Source organism: Camelus ferus, chromosome 33 (genome assembly GCF_009834535.1).
Source record: "Camelus ferus isolate YT-003-E chromosome 33, BCGSAC_Cfer_1.0, whole genome shotgun sequence".
Lineage (NCBI taxonomy): Eukaryota > Metazoa > Chordata > Mammalia > Artiodactyla > Camelidae > Camelus > Camelus ferus.
In genome coordinates this window covers 385,576-403,720 of record NC_045728.1, presented here as the reverse complement: position 1 = coordinate 403,720, position 18,145 = coordinate 385,576, and the positions used below count along the sequence as shown (strand labels likewise).

The window sequence follows — 18,145 nt, the reverse complement described above, 5'->3', positions numbered from 1 at the left end:
TCTTTAACCCAGGCCATTCTGTCGGCATTTTGTCCCCTGCTGGTCTCTCCCCAGGCTCGTTGGTGGCCTTCCACTGTGTGTGGGGCGAGACAGAAGTGTGTTCTGCACATGAAGCCAGGAAGCCTCTGGTCAGGGCTGGGCCTGACACCCTCCTCTCCCTGGGCTCAGCCACTTCATTTGGCTCCTGTTTATTCATCAGCACAAAGTGGTTTATTCCAACTGCCTTTCTTGTTCCCTGGGTCACTCACTGTGAATGCCAGGTGAACAGGTGTGCTTGAAAGGCTCTGCGTGGTGCCCACATGGGCACAGACGCGGGCCCCACCTTCGCTGGCCGTGGCTGCACGGTGTTACCATGACCACCTGTGAGCAGGCCCGTGGGTGGTGCTGGCGGAGGCCCGGCTCCCCAGCCGCTGGACACGCAGTCTCTCCTCCCCCTGCAGTGCTGGCCACCCTCCACCTGAGGAGCATAAACAAGGCCACGTATGAAACGCTCTCTTCCTTTCAGGTAAGGGCTGTTCAGAGAGGGAGGCGTTTTGATTCTCGCTCGTGCTCGGACCTCTGAGCTCATGTGCTGGGGGAATTCTCAGTAGTGATTCGTTCAGTTAAAACTGGGATCTGTTGTGCACTTGAAATGCCTGCTATCGGTGGTTCTAGGTGCAGTTAAATCAAAGTCACGTGCCCATGGTGCCTGGCCCCCAGCCCCGTAGAAAGACACAGATAAAGCACAGTGATGGGGCAGCGTCCGCGGGAGTCCTCCCAGCGGTCTGGGCTGTGCCTGCACACGGTGTGGGAGCGTTAGCATTACCTGAATGTAGGGGGAGAACAGAGCTTTCGGGCCCCCTAGTTTGTTTTTGCGTTTTTCTACCAAAGAGAATCCTGTCCAAACTGGGCAAGGTAGAGCCTACACAGTTAAGGAGAGCTAGGGCTGAACTAGATGGGAAATCAGACGTAGATGCTGCGGAAGAAAGGATTGATGGACTTGAAGACAGCACAGTGGGATTCATCCATCTGAAGAGAAAAAGAGAAAAAGAACGAAGACAGCTTACGGGGCTTGTGGACAGGTCAATATGTGCTTTATAAGGGTTACAGAAGGAGAAGAGAGAGAGAAAGGGGCAGAAAGCTCACTTACCAAAATAATGGCTGAAAACTCCCTACCCTGTGTAGAGAAGCAGACACCCACACCCAGGAGGCCCGGGGGTCCTAAGCAAGAGGAGCCCAAAGGAACCTGCAGCAGGACACGTGGTAATGGACGTGGCAGAATTTACATACAAGGAGATAATTGTAGGAGCAGCAAGAGGAAGACAACTCGTTACACGCCAGGGGGCCCACAAAAGACTGTCAGCAGTTTCAAGCAGAAACCTTGAGCGATTTTCAGCAGAAGGCGGTGGGATGCTATGTTCAAAGTGCTAAAAGGGAAAAAAAGCCCTGCCAACCAAGGGTACTATACCTGGCAAGGCTGTCATTCAGAATTGAGGGGAGGGTAAGTAGTTTTCCAGACAAACCAAAGCTAAAGGGATTTAGCACCACTAGACCAGCCTTAGAGAAAGTGTTAACGTGAGTTCTTCAAGCTGAAGTGAAAAAATCCTAATCAGTAACAGGGAAACGTGGAAGTATAAAACCCACTGGTAAAAGTCAGTGTCTAGTCAAGTTCAGAATATTCTAATGTAGTGGTGGTGGGTCAGTCACTTACAGCTCTAGTGTGGAGGTTAGAAGACAAAGCTATTAATAACAGCTATAAGCACAGTAATTTGTTAATTGATGCACAAGGTGAAAGATGTAAATTGTGATGTCAAAACATAGAACGCAGGGACGGGAGAAAAACGTAGAGCCTCAGAATGTGTTTGAAGTTGTTACTAGTGAGATAACCGTTGTAAGTGTGGGATGGGTTATGTGAGCCTCACAGTAACCACGGAGCAAAACCCTGCTGTGGACACACAGAAGATGAAGAGAGAAGACTCACAGCAAACCAGTATGGAAAGTCGTCAGATCTCTCTCACACACACACACACACACACAAGAGCCAGAGAGTCAGAGAGAAACAAAAGAATCACAGAACAATCAGAAAACAACAAAATGGCGACAGTAAGTTCACACTTATCCATAATTACTTTAAATGTAAATGCATTCAGTTCTTCAATCGAAATGCATAGAGTGGCTGAGTGGATTAAAAAAAATAAGACCCAACTGTATGTTTCCTAAAAGAGACTCATCTCTGCTCTAAGGACACGTAGAGACTGAAACTGAACGGGTGGAAAAAGATGGACTCAAGTGGAAGCCAAAAGAAGCAGGGGTAGCTATACTCACAGGAGACAAAAGGGACTTCAAGATGTCTGCATCAAGAGTCGCGGAAGGTCTTTATATGACGACAAAAGGGCCAGCTCGTCAAGAGAACGTAACAGCTGTGCACGTTCGTGCACCCCACGGAGGAGCACCCAGATGCATGAAGCGCATTAGCCGGTCTGAAGAGAGGCAGACCGGAGCACAGTCCTAGCGGGGACTTCAGCGCCCCAGTTTCAGTCATGGACGGGTTATCCAGACACATGATAAATACGGAAACACTGGACTTAAGTTATACGTTAGGCCAGATGGACCTAATAGGCGTATACAGAAGTCCAGCCGACAGCAGCAGAAGGCACAGCCGTGTCAAGTGCATGTGGAATTTTCTCCAGGATGCGTCATATGCTAGGCCGTGGAGTAAGTCTTAATATGTTTAAGAAGATTCAAATTATCTCGAGCATCTCTTCCAACCACAGTGGTGTGAAACTGGAAATCCGTTACAGGAAGAAAACTGGAAAGTTCACAAATATGCGGACATTAAACAACATGCTCCTGAGCAACCAATGGGTCAAAGAAGAAATCAAAAGGGAAATAAAAATATCTTGAGACAAATGAAAATGGAAACAACAAACCCAAACTTCGGCCTGTTTTAAGAAGGCATTATTTCTATAAACGTCACTCTTAGAACTGCCTTTGCCGCATCCCATAAGTACTCAGTGGTGGAAAACTGAAAGCATTTCCTCCAAGATCAGAACAAGACAAGGATGCCCACTCTTGCCACTTTCATTCATCGCAGGACTAGAAGTCGTAACTAGAGAAGTAAGGCTGAAAAAAGAAACAAAAGGCACCCAAATTGGAAAGAAAGAAAGAAAACTGTTTGCAGGTGACATGATATTATACGTAGAAAACCCTGAAAAACCACCAAAAACTGTTGGAACTAACAAAAGATTTTAGTAAAATTACAGGATACAAAATTAATATACAAAAACCACTTGTATTTTTTTTTACAGTAAAACAAATTATCAGAATGAGAAGTTGAGAAAACAATCCCATTTATAGATTCAGTGCAATTCCTATCAGAAGTCCAATGGCATTTTCCACAGAAACAGAAAAAACACATTGTGAAGTTTGTATTGCACCACAAAAGACCCCGAACAGCCAAAGCGATCGTAAGAGGGTCACGGCTGGAGGCACCACATGCTCTGGTTTCAAACTGTTACAAACGTGGGACTCAGAGCAGTACCGTATTGGCATACAACCAGCCAGATGGACGGAACGGAATGGAGAGTCCAGAAATAAACCTGTGCCCTTACGGGCAATTAATTTTCAATAGAGGTGCTAAGAATGTACAGCGGGGAAAGGACAGTCTGTAAGAAATGGCTTGGAAGAGCTGGATATCCACATGCAATAGGATGCAAACTGGAGCTCTGTCTTCCTCCAGAAACAACTCAAAGTGGATTAAGGACTTGAACGTGAGGCTTGAAACCCTAACCCTCCTAGAAAATATGAAGAGCTAACTAACGCACCTTGACAGCAGTCTCGCTGAAGGTTTTGAATTTGACGCCCAGAGCCAAGGCCGCAAAGGCAGAAGTAAACACATAGGGCTAATTAGACTAAAGCAGCTAAGGGAACCAGCGACGGGAGGGGAGGCCGCCTGCGGAGCGGGGCTGATGAGAGCCTAACGCCCAAGCTAGGCAAGGAGCTCGCACAACTCGGCAGCAGAAAACGAAGGACCTGCTTTAAAGGTGGGCAAAGGTCCTGAATAGACATTTTCCCAAAGAAGACATGTAAGTGTCCAACAGGTGCAGGAACAGGTGCTCCACACCCCCGATCGCCGGGGAAATGCGAGTCAGAACCACGTGAGCCATCGCCTCACACCTGTCAGGATGTCTGGTCCAACTCCCATTCCCCAGGGGAATCAGAAGGTGAGGACCTGCAGGAACCTAGGGAGTTCTGAGTGCTGGCCCGTGTCTGTCGCGGTGGGCGCGCCAGAGCTACGAGGCCCCTGAGTGGTCGTCTGGCCAGCACCGCCCTTCCGGGAACACTGGTGCACTCACAGTCGTAGAGCTTCCTGCCCCTTCATTTTGCTGACCAGTAACACTACTGTAAGTGCGTTTGGTGTTTTGAAGTTCACAGGGTATTAATATGTTGGAGCACTGTGTCCACTTGCAGTCATAAACACCATTTACTACCTTGGTAAAAATTTTTGTTTAGAAGACGGGAGATAGCGTGTTGGGGAGGGTGTGGAGAAAAGGGAGCCCTGCGGCACTGTTGGGGGGAATGTAAACTGGTGCACTCACCATGGAAACAGTATGGAGGTTCATCAGGAAATTAAAAACAGAACCACCCTACGACCCAGCAGTCCTATTCCTAGGTGTGCAGGAAGGAAATCAGGTTACCATCCTGAAGAGGGATCTGTGCTCCCAGGTTCATAGCAGCCGCATTCACAGTGGCCAAGGCGTGGGGACAACCCAAGTGTGTAAGGACGGATGAATGGACAAAGAAAATGTGATATGTGCATAAAATGGAATACATTCAGTCTTAAAAAAGAAGGAAAGCCGTCATTGGTGACAACACGGATGGAACTGGAGAACATTATGCAAGTGAGATAAGCCAGACGATGTAAGACATATAACAGTTATGGTGTCACTCAGACGCGGAATTCAGAAAACCAGAGCAAACCGTGGACTCATACCACAGGGTGGAGGAGCGGTTGCCAGAGGCTGGGGTCACCGAGGGGCGGAGAGAGAGGGTGGCGGAGGTTCAGACTTCCACCTTCAAGGTGTGTGCTGAGCGTCCTGACATACAGCTGATGACCAGAGCCGCTGACACTCTTACTAAAGTGCACGTTGGTACAAAAAAGGTAAAAGAAGGAACTGGGGGTGAATCTCTCGCGAAGGGGAGACCCGTGTGGTGGCATCTTCAGAAGTCTGGAGTGTCTTCCTGTGGAAGGGAAGTCCTTCCAGTGCTGGAGCTCAGAACAGCGTCGGCGGCGAGTGACAGAGCACACACTGGCTCAGCATGTGGGCTGTGCTTTCTGACGGTCTGCGTTCCCCAGAAACGGAATGCACTGCCTCTCGTGGTGATGGCTCCCTCCCTCATCCCGCGAGAGCCAAAGGTGGCTGCAGGGGCCCTGCTTGGAGTCTGCGGTGCCTGCCTGGGGTGGGGAGTGGCCGGCTGGAATCCTCCAGGGAAAGCCCTGTCTGATGTGAGGACCTGTGATCTGGGAATTCTGTGAGGCTGAGCGTGCGTGGAACACACAGCTTCCATATGATTAGCCTTTATTAAAAAGGTGAGAACGTCATTTTGGGAACTTAGTAGACTATTTAAAAATGTTAAACATGCAGAGTGTCAGGCAGAAATGCATACAGCGTCAAACCACGTGCTCTGTGGTGGATAAAGTTGGCAGTGCTTTTTTCCCCCTTTCACTTTCTTTGAAGCATTCAGCAGCTTGGGCACGGACGTGGATGCTGCGGGGGGCTGGGTGCCAGGGCCCCGGCATTGGAGCTGCCGGTGATGAGAGCAGAAACCCGGAGGAGGCGCGGACTCAGAGCTAGGAGTGCAGTTGGGAGGCGAACTGACCGGGGTCCAAGCCTGAGTAGAGAGGCTTGCAAATCCCAGAGGCTCAGGAAGGTGAAGGCACCGGTGACACAGGGATGGAAAGAGAGCATGGAGACGGGAAACGTGCGGGGGCTCTGGCATCCAGGAATTCGCATTTGATGGGACCCAGCATTTGGGCAGTGGTTTGCTGGACATTTTTAGTGCTTTCTCTGGGTCAGGCACTTCCTTACTCGACCTCTGCCCTGGTGGGCCGAGGGGCGAGGAGGGTCTCGTTCTGGAAAGGGAAGCGTGGCCATGCTGCTGATTTTACCTGGGCCCGAGCCAGTGAAACCACGAGCAGACCAGCGAGACCCGGAGCAGGACGTGAGCTGGGCAGCAGAAGGGGGGCTGTGCAGGGGTGTTCTGAGCCGTTGGGGGTGAGGACAGGAGCCTGCGGCGGTGCCCTCAGGTGTGATCGGGACGCCTGACCGCACCGGACTGGGCTGAGCTGGCACTCCTGTTTTCCCAGGGCCCCAGCCCCGTGCTGATGACCGTGTACACCGCAAGCGCCCCGGACGGGTGGGGCGCTCTCCGTCACAGCCTGGACCCACATCGTGAGTGCTCCGTGGCTCCTTTCTCAGGAGAGAACGTGACGCACATGGCACCCGCCTGCTTTCCCCGCTGGTTAGAGTACTTGTGCAATGGGGGACGCGGCTGCCGGCTGTTGCAGCTTTCTGGGTGTCAGTGTGGCCAGATAGCCCCCTGGAGACATCTGTGCAGGTAAAATGACGACGTAGGAGTGGGCGCCCTACAGTCCCCGGGATTAGCCAGGTCTCCAGCATGGCGGTATTTTGTTGAGGCTGGTAAAATACTTCGAGTGAGTCGTTCTGAGAGGCAGGGCCCTTCAAGGACAACATGTTAGGTGGAGCGTAATGTTATCTGGCCCCAGATGACCGGCCCTGTCCTTCCTGGGCGAGTGACGGAGATCATGAAAGTGTGGCTGAAGGTACATCTTCCTGGTGCCACGCCTTCAGGTCGGGCACCCTGAGAACCACTCAGAAACCCTGAGCTGGACATACGTTTGCATAAGACAAGGGCGCACAGACAGGCATTCAGTAGCGCAGTTTCAGGATCCCCAGGGGGAATTCCTGTCCGCCAACATGAACCCCCTCGCTTCTTCCTGCCGCGCACAGTGGTCATGAGAGATGCCCGTGAGATGCTCGCCTTCAGGTTCTCCCTCAACTTCTACATGTTTCACGGCGGCACCAACTTTGGCTTCATGGGTGGATCTGCTCCCCTGCACAATTACCTCTCCACGGTCACCAGCTATGGCAAGTCCTGGCCCCCTGCAGCTGCCTGTCTTTTCATCTTTAGCTCCTGGTGGGGGTGGAGGGTTAGACCTTTGTTTCTTTCAACAGAACTGGAGGTGATCCACAACCAGAAGCCAGGCTGTGGGACTTTGCAGGCAGGGAACTCGCCAGCTTAGCCTGACACTCTGCCCTGCAAACCCTTGCTCGTAGGGGGCTCCCCGCAGAACCCGCTTCTTGGCACTCTTGATACCCTGGGTGGTGGGCGTTGATTCCTGGAGCTCCCTGAGTCTGCAGCTCTTCTGAGACACCCAGGGGAGCGTGAAGGGTGAAGAAAGAAAGAGGTTCAGTTGGAAATTGAACGGGAGGGGAAACCACTGGATCCGAGTGTCTTGGGCTGTCAGCCGGACTTGCTACCTCCAGGGACTGATGCCTTTGCCTCTGGTTGAAGCCCTTGGAAAGCATGGCGGAGTCACCTGGTTAAGATTAGCTGGGATTTGGCATTTTCTAGTCTAATGCTCAGAGGTTCCTCCCACTGCAGAGCTGCCGTATGAAGAATTAAGTGTCACCCTTCACCCCTTCCTCTGCTGGAGCTGGGGCTTTCTAGGGGAAAATGACAGATTGCTTTATTTTTTCAGACTATGGGGCACTGCTGACAGAGGATGGAGATTATACACCCGAGTATGTTACATTTCAGGAGCTTTTCCGCTCTGTTACGGTACCCAGCCACAACCTCAGTCCGAATGGTAACTCAGCCCCCGCGTGGTCTCTGTGCTATGAAGAGGGGAGGGGATGGGTAGAGATGTCCTCCCTGGGCGGGTCAGGGGGACGTCCAGTCTGCCCCAGTGTGTTTTATCACCAGGCGCTGGGGATTCAGGTCTGCGTGAGGCATGGGACCCGCCCTCTAGCCCTCACCTCCAGGGTCACGTTGCTCAGTTGGGGCTGGACGTCAGAATCCTGCAGAACTTCTAAAAACCAGAGGCACCAGGCTCTTCCCAGAGCTGCTGGACAAGTGTGCCTTGGTTGAAATGGGGAGAAGAGGGCAGAATCTGTGCACTTGTATTTTCCCCCTGGACTTTGGGAGATTGGGATGGGCAGGCAGGGTGGAGGACCACTGGTCCAGAGGAGGGAGCGATGTCCCTCTTCCATCTCCCAGACAGCAGGGCACCTGCTCAGAGCCTGTGGCGCAACTGCGGCCTGCCCTCTGACTCTCCCTGACACGGGCAGGCAGGCCTTGGGACCGGCCCTTCGTTCTTGGCTGTGGGATGGCAGAGGGCTTGGGCCCTGGAGTCGGGTTGGAGTAGGATCCTGGAAGGGCTCCACCTCCTGTTTTTCATTGCAGAGGTCCACAGGCCCCCGCAACCAGAGTCTCGACCTAGGGTTGTGTATAAGCCAGTGGCAGCAACATACTACATGTCACTGTGGGACGCCCTGCCTTACCTGGATGAGGTGAGAGTCCCCTGGGTGTCGAACTGTGGGATGGGTGGTGACAGGGGAGAGGCTTCGCTCAAAGAACAGGGAGCAACTCACTGGGAACAGAAAGAGACTTTGAGGTTTCAGTTCCTCCTAATTTCACAGTTCAGGATAAGAAGCCTAGATTCAGAATTCAGAATAAGGAAATTTGAACCTGAAGAACACTGCAAACATCGCAGGGTCCTGGGGACGCTCCCTTGCACAGCCGCCTCAGCCTCCTGGGGACGACTGGGATGGAGCCCAGGGCCTGGGTCCAGGGCACGCGTTTCTGTGCGCTCATCCTGGTAGAGGGACTCTTCCTTCAGACTCGCTGCGAAGCTCAGTCCATGAAGCGAGGTTGAGTCGGAGGCAGTTTCCTCCCCGCTGCGGGGCAGCCGTCCCTCATCTGGGACGGTCCACGTGCCACTTTGGACTCTCCCTGAGGACCCAGAGGGGCACAGGTTGAAGCCACTGGTCTAGAGGAAACCGCAGAGTCATTCACACAACACTACTAAACTGTAGTGTCTCAGAACCGCCTTTCTGGGAAGTTGCCCTCGTCTGGGCGGTGGGAGAGCTGAGTGGAGGAGAGGTGGGGTCAGAGGGCCTGGAGGAGGGGCCAGGGCAGCCAGCATCGTCAGGGCGGATTGGAGCCACACTGGGTTTGGTCCTTGCTCAGTGTTTACCTGAGGGAGGCCATGTAACCTCATTCTACCTACGTTTCCTCACCTGTAGGATGAGGCTGATAATCAGGATAGCTGTGTAAATTAAACAGCAAGAAGTAAGTGCTCAGTGTGTGCAGTCTGTTCTTACAGAGATGCAGCCAGAAAGCTGACGGCCACCAGACCCGAGAGCGTGTCCACCTGCGGTGACTTTGAGATCCCAGGGATGAGCAGGAGCTAGTGAGGGGACAGCAGGGTGGAGGGGCAGGGGGAGCTGGTGCACCATGGTCACCGCTCGGCAGGCACGGAAGAAACTGCAGGGAGGCCTGGGGGGAAGCCTGTGCGGCCACAGCGGCAGGGAGCCAGCCTGGTGCTAGGGGCCTTTGTGGTCTCGTCTTCAACTTTTTCTTATGGAATTTTGAAAACATGCCCCAAAGCAGACAGAACAGTGGTGGACCCCGTGTGCTCCACACCCAGCCTCCACTTGATCGCTATCTGGCCAGTCTTTTTCATTTACACCCTTTCTCCCCCAACCCTCCACTCTTTACAAGATTATTTTAAAGCAGATTCCAGACATCATACAGTTCAGCTGTAAACAGTTCAATATATGTCTCAAAAGATAAGGACTCTTTTTCAGAAACACAACCAAATCAGTATCACCCCTGACGGGGACGGTGGTGGCGACTGTAAGGACCCTTGGCATCAGTGTCTCCAGGGACGTGTTCACCACTGACGCCCTGGAAGAAGAATTCTGACGAGCAGTGTCTGTCCGTTCCTGGGGTGCAGATGCCCCACTGCAGCCAGCTGAGGCTGCCGACGGGATGCGTGAAAGCCAGAGCTGGGAAGGGACGGGTCCGCTTGGCCCCCCGAGCTGGTGCACCACACACCCCGTGGTCAGATGCCCTCACTGTCTCGTCAGTTTTGAGCCTCGGTTTGTCTGTCTCAGGAGCTGATTTAGGTCAGTCACATGCTGCTTTCAGTTAAGTCTCTGAAGTCATTCTGGGCTCATTAGTCCCCGCGTGTCTGGGGACGGGTGCTTACACTCCCTGCATTTTCTGTGAACTGATAGAGATGCTTGGTGAGATGGGAGTTGGGTGTGGTCTTCTCTGTTCAACTGTTTGCAGCTCTGCTCCATCGGTGGTGCTGCTGGACTGCTTGTGGGCACACCGAGGCACCGAGTGGCTGGCTGTTTCTGTTTCCGTGATGCGTCAGTGGAGTCAGGCCCCGGTCTGTTCATTATGCATTTTCCCGTCACCTTCTGCCTAGTGGTTTCAGCAGCTTTGAGGACACCTGCCTGCACCCAGTGTCTCGGTGGGGCTTGCAGAGTGGCACCGTCTGCCTGTCGTCCCTTCTGCATTTACTCACCTGCCGGCCACGCCGAAGGGCGTTTCCTTCACCGGCTGTCTTGGTACCTTGATGCAGAACAGTCAGGACAGAGCTCGAGTGCTTTCGTGTAGCAGGATGGTAACCGGTGTATTCTCGGATAGTCTCTGAAGAAAGCCAGGGAGCTGTTTTGACTCTGCCGCTCTTTGTTTGATGATAAACTCACACATTTTAACACATTCAACGTGTTTCTGCCCCAAGGCAGCCGTTCTTCTTGATGCTGACACTGTCCCACTTCAGACCAGCGGGTGCTCCTTTAAGTTGGCTCCCGTCCTCTTGACACGACACCAGGAGCTTCTGGTCTTCTTTGCGCTTTGGTTCCTAGGAGTTGCAGGTGGTGTGGTGCCACCGGCTTGGAGCCGTCTGCTTCTCTAAGGAGTTCTGAAGGGCCGTGTTTTTGTGCTGAGAAATTGGAACGTTTCTCTGAAAGCTGTGGGAAGCTATTTTAAAGCAGGATGGGGATCAGCTGACCCTCTCGCATTTCAGGATTCCCTGGCCGCCAGATGGGGATGGATTAGAGCGGGACCAGGCTCCGGCCCTGAGACCAGGCAGAAGTCTGCAGATGTTGAGCCGGGATCATGGGTGGGGAGGAGGGTCCGTGAAGCAGGTGCCAACGGCAGACTCTGAGGAGGTGGTGGCCGGAGGAGGAGGTGTGGAGGACGAGGGAGAGGGAAGACACTGGCCAAACTTCCACTTTCTGGATGGGTGTTGGTGTTGCTGTTTGAGGAGGAAAAAGAGTGGGATGGGTAAGTGCTGGGATAGGAACATCGACGGACCCTCAGACGCAGGATCCCAGGGGGCAGGAGGGTCCACGGACGTGGAGAGTCAGCGCCGTCTGAGTGGTCCGTGTGTGATCGTCCTCAGCCAGACTGGGCACAGGGTGACTCTCTCAGCTGGGAAAGGGAGGAGAGGGGGCCGAGGGTGGGCAGAAGCTGGCCCCTGGGCTGGGGCTGTGCAGCCCATCGTGAACTGCTGAGCACATTCAAAACATCCTTCCACTTTCTTGACTCCAGCTTCTCCGTCTAAAAAACAAGAATGCATCACTGGCTGGCACGTGCAGAGAAACACGAGAAACGTGGAAATTAAAGAGGGCAGTTTACCATTACACACACCCCATTTCTTCACTCTTGTGCTCGAGACGCTCGGGGTTTCTCCTCTGGGGAGGCGGGTTTCAGCGGGAGTTTCTAAAATTTTCCTCTCCAGCCCGAACCTTTAGCCCAGGTTTTGCTCCTGTTTCTGCCGCAGCCCACCCTGTCTGCCAAGCCCGTCTCCATGGAGAAGCTCTCCGTGAACCAGGGGAGTGGGCAGTCGTCCGGGTACATACTTTATGAGACCGCCATCTCCAGCGGAGGCCTCCTCACCTCAAGGGGTCATGTTCAAGATCGGGGTCAGGTAGGGGACGGCGGGGGGTCCCAGCTGCACTTCTCTGCTGGTAAAACCCCGTGGTGTTGCTGAATGTTCAAACGGTAGTCAGATCTCTTTCTGACCTTCAGAAAGTCGTCCCTGTTTCCTCACTTCTGTCCCTCCATGACACGTTTTGTACATAGGCTCCTGCTCTCCTCGGTGTCAGGAGTGTGGACGTCCCCGGGAGGGGCCTCGCTGAGCCCTTACTGGTGCTGACGGGCTCCTCGGAGGAGACCTGGGGGAGCTTCAGAAGCCCCCGTGCACGTGGGCAGCGACCCGGGACATTGCATGTCACACTGCAGTTTTTAGAGAACTGAATGAGCAGAGCCGGCTGGCACTCATTACAGATAAAGCTAAGATATTTATCACAAGCAAGGGCCGCCCTGAGAAGGTAATGACGTTGAAAGGACATCTGATGGACAAGCCGCAGAGCTGAGGCTGGGGCCGCCCTGTCTCTCAGCGTCCTTGTTGTTCTCCGCCCCCTTCCTCTCCTTCCCAGCAGGCCTGGCACCTGTCCCCGCCCGCCTCCGCCTGCAGGGGCCCCGGCCCCGTCTGGTCTCAGGGCCTTTCTCACTGGCCTCCCGGCTGAGCCGCTTGGGATGTGCTCACTTCTGTAAACCTGTGGCCGCTGGAGCCTTCTGGGGACCAGAGCAGCCACCTTCCCCAGAGCCTGCCCTCCACTGAGCTTTTCCCAGGCCCCCACCCTTTCCCTGCAGGGACCTAACAAGGCTCCCCTTTCCTCGGCAGGTGTTCCTGGATAACCTGTACATAGGAGTCCTGGACCACGCCAGCACCGAGCTGACTCTCCCCAGGAGAAGCGTATGTAGTCCGGGGTTAATAGACCAACAGCCCCAGCGCCCGCCTAGGCCCTGGGCTTGGCCTTGAGCATGGCCTGGCCTGTGTGAGGCCGTCCCACTCTGCTGACCTCGGACTCACTGCGTGGGGCCCAGCGAGGGGAAGCAGTGCGTATCTCTAAGGTGCGGGTTCGTGGCCCTAGGCGACCCGAACTTCTCCACATGGGATGTTTGTTGCTCAGAAGACTCTGGGTTGGTCACCAGCCTCAAAAGGATCTCTAGTAAAATATCCTGACTTCTTGAAGGCACAGAAGCAGGGGGCGGGGCAGTGGGGGGCGCAGGGGGCGGGGCACAGAATCAGGGGGCGGGGCAGTGGGGGGCGCAGGGGCTGAGGGGCTTGCTTGACCCAGAGCTGGAGGTCTCGGGGTTCTGAGGGTGCTCTCTGTCAGTCACCCTGCCTGCGACCTTGTCCTAGTCCTGGGGAGCCTCAGAGTCCACAGAAGAGGGGCTGAGTGGCCCCTCTGGCTGCTCTGTCTCCGGCAGGACTACGAGGGCTCCCAGATGTTGCGAATCCTGGTGGAGAACCAAGGCCGACTCGCCTATGGGCCTGACATCAACAAGGAGAGAAAAGGTGGGCCCAGACGAGATGCTTGAGACGTGCAGGACCAGATTCTTGCTGCTCTCACCCTGGGCGAGGGTGGCTGCGTCCAGGTTCACTGCTTGGAAGAAAGGGCTCTTTGGGCCTGTGAGACCCCTGTGCATAGAAGCTTTGACAAAGTCCTGCTTTGATGGGAAAGGATGATAGTGGCCTTTCTCCAAGGTCCCCCCGAGGGTGTTCTCCAATTACCAACCAGTGTGCTGCCTTTCCTGTTTCAGAGTGTTTTGAAGAAGGCTGCAGAAATGCCCTTGGAGAGTAAGGTGGTCAGAGTCCCTCCCTAGGAACTTTGATTTTCCTTCTCTGGAACCCATGCCTGTGTCCTGGCCTCCCCTGGCCTCCCCCTGGCCTCCCCCGGCCTCCCCCAGCCTCTCCGGGCCTCCCCTGGGCTGCCCTGTGTCACATGCACCTTCCTTCTCTCCCTCCATGTGCTTTGACCTGCCCCAGAGTTCAAGTTAGCTGAACCACTATGCTGGCCAGACCTGCAGGAAGTGCAGTGACTTCTGCTGTTAATGTGGGAGATACAGGTGCCACTCTGAGAGGTGTCTGTGGGCACCTGAGAAGGAAGAATGTTTGTAGGATTTTGCAGAGACGCCCGTCCTCCTCTGGGGGAACCGCAGCCCGGTCACATCTCTGCGTCCTTGCCTTCCTCATGGCCTCTGTCCTCTCTTCGGCAGGTTTAACTGGGGACATCTATCTGAACAAGTCTCCACTGAGAAAGTTTAAAATCTATAGCCTGGAGATGAAGCCCAAGTTCATACAAAGGTGGGCGCCAGACCCCGGACTCAAGGAGACTGATCAGAGCGGGGGACACTGAGACAGAAAGGAGCCCGGACTGCCCAGACGGACCCCCCTCGGTTTGCAGATAAGACATGGAGACCGAGAGCACGGGAGGCTCCCAGGTTTCACAGCTGTCCGGGCAGAGCGGGGACACCCCCACTCCCCAGCCCGGGTCTGCTGCTTCCTCACCGTGCCACGGACCTTGAGCAGGCTGCGCTGGCGGGGACCCGGGCTGGGAGGGCAGGGAGGAGACAAACCTCGTTGTGAAGAAGGGCGTGAACTTTCCACTGGGCTGATTCTCCCTTAGGGACCTTCCGAACATCTGGAAACCAGCCTTATTCCAACCTCGGGGCCCGGCCTTCTTCCTCGGTCTCCTGAGGGTTGGTGATCATCCCAGAGACACCTTCATAAAGATGCAGGCCAGTATGCCTATCTCTGCCGTGTCCCCACACAACCTTCCACCCCAAAAGGCCCTTTAGGAGAGCTCCTCGTGTGTGGGCCCTGCCCCGTGCAAGGAAACCTGGGCTCCCAGAGACCCCACACCCCACAGCCGCCTGGGAGGCTGCCCCTGCCCTGGTGTTGACGAGGCTGGGGACGGACGCCCAGCAGATGTGACAGAGGTGCCTGCCCCTTGTTCTCTGGGGACACGGTGGAGTCCACTGCATGAGGAATTCAGTGAGCAGGGTCCACTGGTCTCCAGACATAGCTGAGACAAGCTACTGAGATGCTTAGCTCACTGCCTGCAGTGGGATGTTGTGGAAGAGAGTCTAATTGCCACACCTGAAATCCTGCTACCCGATGATAAACGTGCTGGTGGTAAAGGGAAGTACCTTCCCGGACTTGGGGCGGATATGGGGAGGTACCTTCGGCCTGGAGGCTGAGCCCAGGCCAGGGGCAGTAGCACCGACCTCCCCAGGCCGCCGACCACCTGGGCCGCCCTTGGTGACCCCTCCCGTGTGAGAGCAGCTCTGACTGTGCTGGTGTGTTGTGGTGTCTGAGCGGGTGTGTGTGCACATCTAGCACTCAGAGCTGGAACCCTCCTTTCCAATCTTTCTCAGGACTGGACAAAAGGGGTCATATTCATCAATGGACAGAACCTGGGGCGCTACTGGAATATAGGGCCCCAGGAAACCCTTTACCTTCCAGGACCCTGGCTGCAGCCTGGAGCGAATGAGGTGACCTTCCCTGTCACCCCTCCCACCTGCCAGTCCCCTCACTGGGGCTCCGCCTGGCCTCGGGGCAGACCCTGGGCTCACGGCCACCTCACTTCTTCCGACAGATCGTGGTGTTCGAGGAGTGGAAGTCTGCCCTTGTGATCCAGTTCACAGACAGCCCGCAGCTAGGTAGGCTGTCCTGGAGGGACTGTAAGCATCCCAGACGCTGAAGCCTTTAGGGTCTTCCCGGTCAGGACAGAGACAAAGGAGGCAGCGTGTCCACCGCTCCTAGGTGGTGGCCGGCGTCCTCCTACCCCTCCGTCGTGGGGACCCAGACTAGCCTGCCCTCCAGCATCTGGGACCAGCTCCCTTGGCCTCCTTCCCTCCCAGACTGCCCTCTGCACCCTGACCGAGGTGTACACCGAGGGCCCGGCACCCCCACTCCTGGCCTTTCCTGAAACTTTCCCACTTTCTCCCGCTGCCGCGGCTGATCATCTCAGGGCACGTTTCCTGGGACTCTCCCCGCTGCCATGGGCAGAGGATGCAGGGCCCGGCCCCACCAGGCACATACGCTCTGTTTTGCCAGGTGGGTGCCTGGGATCCCTGCACCCAGCCTCCCACCCTCCTCTTGTCAGGAGCAGGATCCAGATATGCTTCCGGGGAGTCACCGCACCCCTTTCGTTAGAGTCTCCGTGGGACTGACAGGCCACCTTTCCTCCCCGCCTGCAGCAGTTCCTCTCTCTGGGGATGGGCTTAGGGTGCACGGTCGGCAGTCTGCCTTTCTTTGCCAGGATACTGAGTCTTGAGGGAGCGGCGTGGAGGAGGAAGAGACTGAGCTGAGTCATCTGGATGGTGGGGCTGTGGGGCCCACCTGTGCTGACAGCTGCCAGTGGGAGCCACCCTGGATCCCCTGTTCATCGTGAGCCCTGTGCTGGGCCTGAGGTCCACTTCCTAACCCGCCAGGATGGTCCTGCCTTGGCGTGACTTAGCTCCCTGTTTCTGATGCTGACAACAAAATAAACCTGTTCCACGCAAACCCTTTGTCGTATTGCAATAACAGGCTGTTTGACCAGGGAATAAAGTGTGGAGAAAGTGAGACGATGCTCCGAGCGCTCGGCCCACAAGTGTGGCTGTGGAGCAGGGGCTCTTCCAGGGTGTCGAGTGAAGTGTAGCAGCTAAGTCAGGAATTGACAGGCAGTTCGTATGTGCTTTGTCTCCCTTTTGCCCTGCATTTCCGTTCCACCACTGCTTTTCCACACTCTGGCGGAAACCCTGCTTTCCCTGTCGGTGCCTCTCCGTGTGGCCACTCCCCACTCCCAGTCCCGCCTCTGGTACCTGACCCGCAGCTCTGGTCTGTGTGCCCCGGGTCCTCGGAGCCGCAGCCTGGTCAAATCAGCCCGGAGCTCACTTTTCCAGCCACCGGAGTTCCAGCTTGGTGTAGACAGCCCTGGGGTCAACTGACTGGCCTCAGGGAGCTGGGGAGAGGGTCGCCACGGAGGTGAGCTGGCACTGGTGGAGGCCGCCAAGACCAGAGAGGCCCGCTCCACCCATCACTGCTTCTCTCAGGCGAAGCCCGACCAGGAGACTCCAGAGCCAAGCAGGGTCAGGCGTGTCCCATGTCCCCGCCTGTCAGCTCACGTGCGTCAGCCTGCGTGTGCACGGCGGCCACCTGGAGGGCCTCAAACCATGGACGGCTGGGCCCCATCCCCAGAAGTCATGGCTCGGTAGGTCTAGGGAGGGGCTGAGGCCTCACGTTCCTGCAGGCTCCTAGGTGATGCCCGCTTGGCTGGTCTGAGGAGCTCGCTTTGCGGGTTTTGGTCCTGGTGCAGGAGCTCAGCCACAGCACGACTCCTCTCCAGGCCACATAACTCTGGGTGGGGCCCCCTGTGCTTCATCGCATGTTGAGCAGCACCCTCAGTCTCTCCTCACTAGAGGCCACTGGCACAACCCTCCCTACCCTGGTTGTAAAGCCAGAAATGTTCCCGGACCCCAGTGGACCTCCTCTGGGGGTCAGAATCCCTGCAGGTGAGAGCCTGGGCTGCAGAGCACACTGGGTTCTCCCGGTCAGAACTGCTGCTTTCCTGCCCGTTAGGGAGGCATGGTCCACCCTCTACAAATAAAAGGCAGCGGTGACAGAACTGGGGAAATCCTTCCAGACGACTGTCAGTGGTTCTGTTTTTCTTCAGTGTAATCCTAGCTCTGAGTGATGGAAACTGCTTGTTACTTCTGTTTTTCTGTCTGCACTGCTTTTAAAACAGTCTAATATCCCCACACATACATGGATCCCTAGGGTAAGTTGGGGTGAACGTCACCAGCGCTGTTCCCTTTACATCTGCAAGCAAGCAGACGCGGTGGCTGGAAGGGTGCTGCTGGTGTCAGGCCTCGGTCCCCGACTTCGTGATCCCGCAGAGCCCCAGGGAGAGAGGAGGTGCTGGGCCAGACGCGAGCCCTCAGCGCGTCCTCGTTCTGCTGCTGGAGGAGCCTTGGGCGTGGCTCAGCGTTTTCTCCTGGTAACCGAAGCTAGTGCCTCAGGCAGAGTGTCGGGCTAATTGTACACAAAGGATAGGAGGCGACTTCTCCACCCACGAGGGCTGGAGTAGGAATAGTTGTCCTTCAACTTGTGTCTTTAGGGTTTATCACTGTGTGAGGCTTGGAGGTGATGCTGAGAGACGCAGAATTCAGTTGCATCGAGCATTTCCACCTGGTGTCTGCCAGAAATCCCAGCAGGAGGGCGGGGTGT

The 18,145-nt window shown here is 55.4% G+C and overlaps 2 protein-coding genes across 11 annotated transcripts in view; both read left to right on the top strand.

Annotated features, from left to right (window-relative positions):
* Positions 1-16,441, top strand: part of LOC102505559 (beta-galactosidase-1-like protein 2) — a 33,419-nt gene extending 16,978 nt beyond the window's left edge. For 7 of the 10 annotated variants that reach the window (XM_032472274.1, XM_032472273.1, XM_032472268.1 and 4 more), the window contains exons 9-21: positions 441-505; positions 6,347-6,431; positions 7,011-7,148; positions 7,763-7,870; positions 8,467-8,573; positions 11,864-12,010; positions 12,770-12,841; positions 13,360-13,447; positions 14,149-14,236; positions 14,559-14,670; positions 15,310-15,426; positions 15,531-15,594; positions 15,906-16,190. In XM_032472274.1, the coding sequence (XP_032328165.1) occupies positions 441-505; positions 6,347-6,431; positions 7,011-7,148; positions 7,763-7,870; positions 8,467-8,573; positions 11,864-12,010; positions 12,770-12,841; positions 13,360-13,447; positions 14,149-14,236; positions 14,559-14,670; positions 15,310-15,426; positions 15,531-15,594; positions 15,906-16,090 (1,376 nt within the window). In that variant the 3' untranslated portion in view covers positions 16,091-16,190. The other 3 variants (XM_032472271.1, XM_032472270.1, XR_004316821.1) reach the window with 3 other exon arrangements.
* A 45-nt stretch (positions 16,442-16,486) lies between these two features.
* GLB1L3 (galactosidase beta 1 like 3) overlaps positions 16,487-18,145 on the top strand; it is a 33,273-nt gene continuing 31,614 nt past the window's right edge. Inside the window, exon 1 of the mRNA XM_032472278.1 lies at positions 16,487-17,129. Coding sequence (XP_032328169.1) covers positions 17,092-17,129 — 38 coding nt within the window. The 5' untranslated portion in view covers positions 16,487-17,091. The remainder of the gene's footprint in view (positions 17,130-18,145) is intronic.